The sequence below is a fragment of the Sinocyclocheilus anshuiensis genome, unplaced genomic scaffold (genome assembly GCF_001515605.1).
Source record: "Sinocyclocheilus anshuiensis isolate Anshui unplaced genomic scaffold, SAMN03320099.WGS_v1.1 scaffold664, whole genome shotgun sequence".
Taxonomy (NCBI): domain Eukaryota; kingdom Metazoa; phylum Chordata; class Actinopteri; order Cypriniformes; family Cyprinidae; genus Sinocyclocheilus; species Sinocyclocheilus anshuiensis.
In genome coordinates, this window is record NW_015554122.1 from 483,049 (window position 1) to 489,628 (window position 6,580).

General features: G+C 38.4%; 1 protein-coding gene across 2 annotated transcripts in view; it reads right to left on the minus strand.

The window, feature by feature from the left end:
- Window positions 1-6,580, minus strand: part of map3k1 (mitogen-activated protein kinase kinase kinase 1, E3 ubiquitin protein ligase) — a 71,111-nt gene that overhangs the window by 19,705 nt on the left and 44,826 nt on the right. For both annotated transcript variants that reach the window (XM_016462526.1, XM_016462525.1), the window contains exons 5-9: window positions 6,311-6,427; window positions 6,075-6,223; window positions 4,060-4,181; window positions 2,623-2,704; window positions 699-891 (exon numbers count right to left, since the gene is read on the minus strand). In XM_016462526.1, the coding sequence (XP_016318012.1) occupies window positions 699-891; window positions 2,623-2,704; window positions 4,060-4,181; window positions 6,075-6,223; window positions 6,311-6,427 (663 nt within the window). The remainder of the gene's footprint in view (window positions 1-698; window positions 892-2,622; window positions 2,705-4,059; window positions 4,182-6,074; window positions 6,224-6,310; window positions 6,428-6,580) is intronic.

Sequence of the window (6,580 nt, forward strand, 5' to 3'; positions counted from 1 at the left end):
CGGACCCCCCAATACAGTAAAACTGCACATTTTAGAGTGGCCTTTTATTGTGGCCAGCCTAAGGCACACCTGTGCAGTAATCATGCTGTCTAATCAGCATCTTGATATGCCACACCTGTGAGGTGGATGGATTATCTCGGCAAAGGAGAAGTGTTTACTAACAGATTTAGACAGATTTGTGAACAATATTTGAGAGAAATAGGCCTTTTGTGTACACAGAAAAAGTCTTAGATCTTTGAGTTCAGCTCATGAAAAATGGGGGCAAAAACAAAAGTGTTGCGTTTATAATTTTGTTCAGTGTATATATATATATAAATTGCCTCCCCCCCAATGTTCAAGTCATGGTTACAGCCTTGGAAGTGATGAATACAAGCAAGTAAATGCTCAAAAGATTACAAATGTCACTGATCTACAGCAATTTTTACCATCTGAATTCTTTCACAACGGTGTGAAACTCATAAAAACTCCAGGAAACGTTTGCCGTTATTGCTAGTTATTGGGGTGTAACCAGTCACTGACATAAAGGGGGTGATCACCCTCTCACAGGTAAGTGTTATATATCATTCTTAAAGAACACATGAAAGGCGTGTCTTGTTTGGTTTTGTTTATGAATGGTAATTTCAATGCATTTTTGTCTGAAGACCAGATGCATGATCTTGCATCTTTATATTTGTGTATACTTTGCATGTTGAGCGCACCTTGATCCAGGGTTCGGCGAGCTCTGTGTATGTCTGTGGGATGTGCTGTACTCCATACTGTGGGAGAGAGAAGTCGCCCTCCTGCCCCGTTCTCGAGCTCTCAGTACGAAGAGATGAAGACGTTGAAGAAGAAGCAGCTGTTTGACTCTGAGAGCGGTTTGTTGTGTTTTCCACTGTAGATGGTGCTTCATAACTACACACACACACACACACACACACACACACACACACACAGATATACAGTTCTCAGATTATTTGTCTATGCAACATCCACTGTACACTACTGTTCAAAAATTTGGGGTAATTTTGGGGTCTTTAAAAAAATTAAAAAATAAAATAACATTTATTCTGCAATTAAATGCATTTAATTGATCAAAAGTAAAATAATTTCACATTGTTACCAAAAAACGTTCACAAAAATTTAACATAAATGCTTTTCTCTTGAACTTTCTATTCAAGAATCATCAAATATACATCTATACAAAAAGGATCAAATGAAGGATCATGCAACACTGAAGAGTGGATTAGTGAATAAATCACACCAATCACAGGAATAAATTACATTTTACAATATATTCAAATAGAAAAGTTATTTTAAATTGTAATAATATTTCACAATATTACTGTTCCTATTGTAAAGCGTCCTTGAGCCCTGGAAAGGCACTATATAAATAAAACTTATTATTATTATTATTATTGTATTTTGGGTCAAATAAATGCAGCCTTGGAGAAACTTATTTCAAAAACAAATAAAAAACAAGATCTCAACCCCAAACTTCTGAATGGTAGTGTACGTTGTAAATCATATCTTATGGTGCCAGCTGAAGTATCATGATAAAACGTTTGGTTGTCATGTTTCTTATTAGCAGATATAATTTATTCCAACTTTCATCAGTTGGTCTGCTGGCAAACTGTAGTATTTTTTATCATTTTGTCCTTCTTTTGTAAGTCGCTTTAGATAAAAGCATCTGCTGAATGCATGAATGTAAATGATTTTGTCATTATACAACTTTTATTCTAATTAATTTATAAATAGTAGCTACATACAGCATTAGTAACAGTACTTTAACCATTTATGTTTAGAAAAAACTGCTACACCAACATAATTCAGAGTCTCGGGTATTGAAATACTGGTCAAAGTATTACAAGTGAGCAGCTCCATGGCACATAATTAACATATTTTTGCACTGAAATGGTGACTGACTGTAGAAGACAGTTTACACTAATGGCCACCATAGTGTCTTATAACACAACAAAACAATGCATGTGTGAGCTCTAATACTTCACAGAAACATCACAAAAGGCAACAAACCAAACCTGTGGTTTGTGTTCTTGTAACCTGAGACAATAAGACCATGATGCATAGCATCACGACAAATGGAGGGGATTTACTTCAAGAAATTTGAATAATTGCTGTTTCCTAAAGAAGAAACATCAGGATTTGGTTTCATGCGTCTCTTTGTGTGTGGGGCCAATCTCTGGATGGTTTGCGGGAAGTTGGAAAACACCAAAAACTGACTAGCCGCTAGCATGTCAATCCCGGGCAGACACACAAACATAGCTGGTGCCAGGCTGTCTCGCTTACCTAACCACCAGAGAGGAGTCGACACCAGACTCTTACATCTTAGAGTAAATACAAACAGGACAGATCCCAAATGTGTATGTCCTGAATGAAGCGTCAGCACTGTGTGTTTGCCAGCTTCATTAGTTAGCACTGCATTCTTAGACTCCATCTGTGTTTGGGCTTGTTGGGTTCGATCCTGCCTGCTCGGGTTTATGTAGGTCTGCTGGTCAATTACACGCCTCCTTAAACACGAAAATATTCCTGAGGTACTCTGAGGAAACTAACGCTCATTAAACGTCTGTAACTGCAGCTTTTAGCTTCAGAAAGTCAATTAATTTATACATGAACGGTTGAATTTACCTGTAAAAATCATGAGACTTCCACTTGGCTCTACACAGAGGGCAGATTAACGGATCGTGATTTCTCCGGCACTCCTCGGCCCCTGAAAAACAAACGGGACACAAGAGATGTTCACTAAACTCATCACATGAAGGGCTGTCAGGGGATCTAGGGCTAGAAATGGGTCATGGATGCTCACTCAACAAACAACTAGTCCGACTTCAAACCGTCTCCTGTGAGCAATGTTCCTGTTATTACATGTAATCAGACTTTTGTGGGGATTATGACAGTTCTGTGCGATATTTAGCCTATTTACTGCATTAAGCTCTATCTGGGTGGCACCAGTTTTCTCGGAGGTTAGTGAAATTCGTGGTTCACAGACGTACTTTGTGATTTTAATCCTGTCCGATTCTGCCAAGTCTGTGTTATTTTCTCGCACAGCCTTTGTAAAAATTCCAGAGCAAATTACCTAGTTTTTCAACAGTCCTCTACGAAATCTAATCCCATCGAGTGTGAATGTCTGTGATTGCTGATGCTGTATTATCCCAACACTTCTCCTCCTGTTTTTGACTAGCCTGGTCTACCATTTGCACACTAATCTTCCGCATGCTACACCTTTCAAGAATTGCAACGCAAAAGTCACTTGGAAAACTAGTCAGGTTTGAATACAGCTTTTGTTGAATAGCGGTTATCTTATTGGCTACACTTGGTAATTCAAGGGTGTTTTCACACAGGACCAATTTTTGTATTCCATCTGAATTATTCCTTTAGCATTTGTTCTTGTTGGTCAGTATAATCATGCATCTTTATGTCGCGCTGTTTTTCAGTGTTTTTAAACTGGCATAAGGGGAGAACATATGAAGAGATCTGTCATATAGACAATGAATGAGCATTTAACATTTCTGAAACTTAAAAATATCTTCAAAAGCCTTCATTATTTGACGATAACTTTCTACTTGTACTGTTGGATGGAATTGGATCGCCTCGCTGGTTCTGAAAAAGTGTGTTTTGCATATCATTTTTGTGGGCTGTGTTTGCCAGCCCTCTGTAGAAGTGTCTGGACCTATAAAAAGGCTCTCAAAGCCTCCCTTCTGTTATGTGGACAGTCAATGCTAGTTCCTGTGACTACTCACCATATTAAAACTAGTTGAGGTGGGATAATCTGGGATATGAGCACTGATATTTTTCTTGCTATTGTCAGGCAGACACTTAATATTATCAATATTGCTGATTTGATTGCACAAACACTATTGGCCACAATGACATCCCTTGATCAGCGATGAACTGACTTTAAGTGAAAAACTGACTGTTTTCTATTGTCCTCTTTTTAGTGCTGCTTTACAGCAGAATTGAATTTTGTTTGCATTATTGAAACATTACTCTAACACTGTAAAGCTGCTCTGACTCAATCTATATTGTATAAAGCGCTATATAAATAAAGGTGACTTGACTACTTACATATAGACATGCAGTGATGGTGGAGTTTGTTTCTGCAGCCCTCTTCACACACCGTCAGACTTTCCTCATCTAGCATGTCCAACAGACAGATAGGGCACATCTGCTCCTCCTCATCCTTCATGCTGCTCACAGGAGTACAGTAAAGTAAAGTAAAGTTACTAAGACACAAGGGCTTTGACAGATAGTCTAAATACACTTTGCTTCAAAAGGGTCACATCATGAGGAATCCGTTTTTTCCTTTTGAGATAAGAATTAATTGTACTACAAAAACACACCGTAACTTTCAGAACTCAAAGGTGACTCGTTCTGACAACTTACTGGCATCACACAGATACATCAGTACAATAACCAAACCTTATTTGGGGTTCAGACTCGGCTCGCCCACTCAGCTGGTGAGGTAATATGAATACAGACAGACAGATAGGGGAATCTGCTATAAGAGCAACAAACTATGAATTCGGATTGAATTATTTTGCTCAACTACTCCTATAATTATGATAAATAATGAAAACGTCTGAAACATACTCAGAATTATTAGATTAATTCTAATGAATAAAATAATAGAAACATCATGCAATTAATTTGATTAAAATTTTAAATCCATTAAATGCCGTAAAACACATGGATGATATGACCCCTTTAAAAACAGCAAGTATAATCTGATCCAGTGGTTCTCAACTGGTTTGGTCATGGGACCCATATTTTCCCATAGTCATCAAGCCGTGACCCACTTTGTTAGGAGATATATAATTTGTTTAAAAAAAAACAACAAAAAGCACAAAGCAAATTTATTTCACAAAAAATTGTTGACGCACACAGACAAGCACCGTCCCCCTTTACTTAACATACACATAAATTGTAAGAATATGACTAATACTGATTAATAAACAGCCTTTAAAGTAAGGCTAGTCCCAAACTAGTTTTTGTTAATACAGTTAGGTTGGTATGAGCCACCACAGTCATTTAAACATGTACAAAATAACACAAAGTGAAAATAACATGGCATTTTTGGGTTATGGAAACAACAGTTACCATGGTGAATAATAATAACATGAACTGTTCATGAAACATGCTCTTGAATAGAATGAATATCATACCTTCATGTAATCCTTCCCAGCTAACACACGAAGTTCCAGTTATGTGATTTATTGGTGTTTTACTTTTATTTCACACGTTGCATGCTCGTAGTTTCTTTTGCGCTTTAGTGAAGTGATATACAGCATTTGTGCATTTGAGCAACTTGCTACGAGCACATAACGTCTGACAGGACAAGATAGTTCGCTTTTCTGAGGTGAGAGACTTTTTATTTCGTAACAAGTTATGAAAATAATGATAGAATAATGACACTGACATTAAGCTTGACAACATCTCATCTGACCGCAGATATTTGTGCTCAGTGACCCATGTTTGTGTTGTTTTGAAGGTTTGTTTTTGGATTATGTTCCGGTTGGAAGATCCAAATATGGCCCATTATAAGATTTCTAACAGAGTCAGTCACTTTTTGATTTTTTATCTGTGCTCGTAGTTTCTTTTGCGCTTTAGTGAAGTGATATACAGCATTTGTGCATTTGAGCAACTTGCTACGAGCACATAACGTCTGACAGGACAAGATAGTTCGCTTTTCTGAGGTGAGAGACTTTTTATTTCGTAACAAGTTATGAAAATAATGATAGAATAATGACACTGACATTAAGCTTGACAACATCTCATCTGACCGCAGATACTCAATCGGGACAGCACGTTTTTCTCAGGCACTCTTTACTTAAACTGCGTCTGACAGAAGTGTCAACAGCTTTCACGCATGTCTTTCAAAATAAAAGTCTCGCATCAGAAAAACATTAAGAATTATGTTTTTTTGTTGTTGATGTTATTTCTTTGACTGTGCTCTCCGCGACCCACTCAGAATGGCCTTGCGACCCACCAGTTGAGAAACACTGATCTGATCCAGAGTCAGTCAGCATAGCCTGAAATCACACAGTTCAAGCAGATAAGAGGGTCTCTGGAGCTTTACAGACCTGCTTTCGTTGCTGGATGGGGAGGCGCTGGAGGTACATGTCGTGTGAGAGCTGGACATGCGAGACACAAACTTCTGGATGGTGCTGCGTGAGGGAGCTTTGATGCGTGAGCTGCGGCGATTGTGGTACTTCTGAAACAAGCTCTCCACCTGAATGAGATCAGACCATCAGTGTGCGCTGAGCTTGAGCGAAGGCACTGAGCTTGTTGTGCTCTGATTGTATTACAGTCCCCTCACCTCAAAGTTCTTGAGGGTCTTCCTCCACAGCAGAGGGTCCGACGGCTCCAGCTGGAAGACTCTGAGCATGACGAAGAGCACGTGGATGCAGAACGTCCCTCGGCCACAGCTACACGTCTGCTCAACATAACGGACACCATATGATGATGAAAAACCAAAGATTATATTAGTGACACAATTATGTCAAAGCATACATGAAGAACTACATTGTTTGGTGGAAGAATACTGTTTTTATTAATATCATTACACTTTATTTGCTCTGTTTTATTT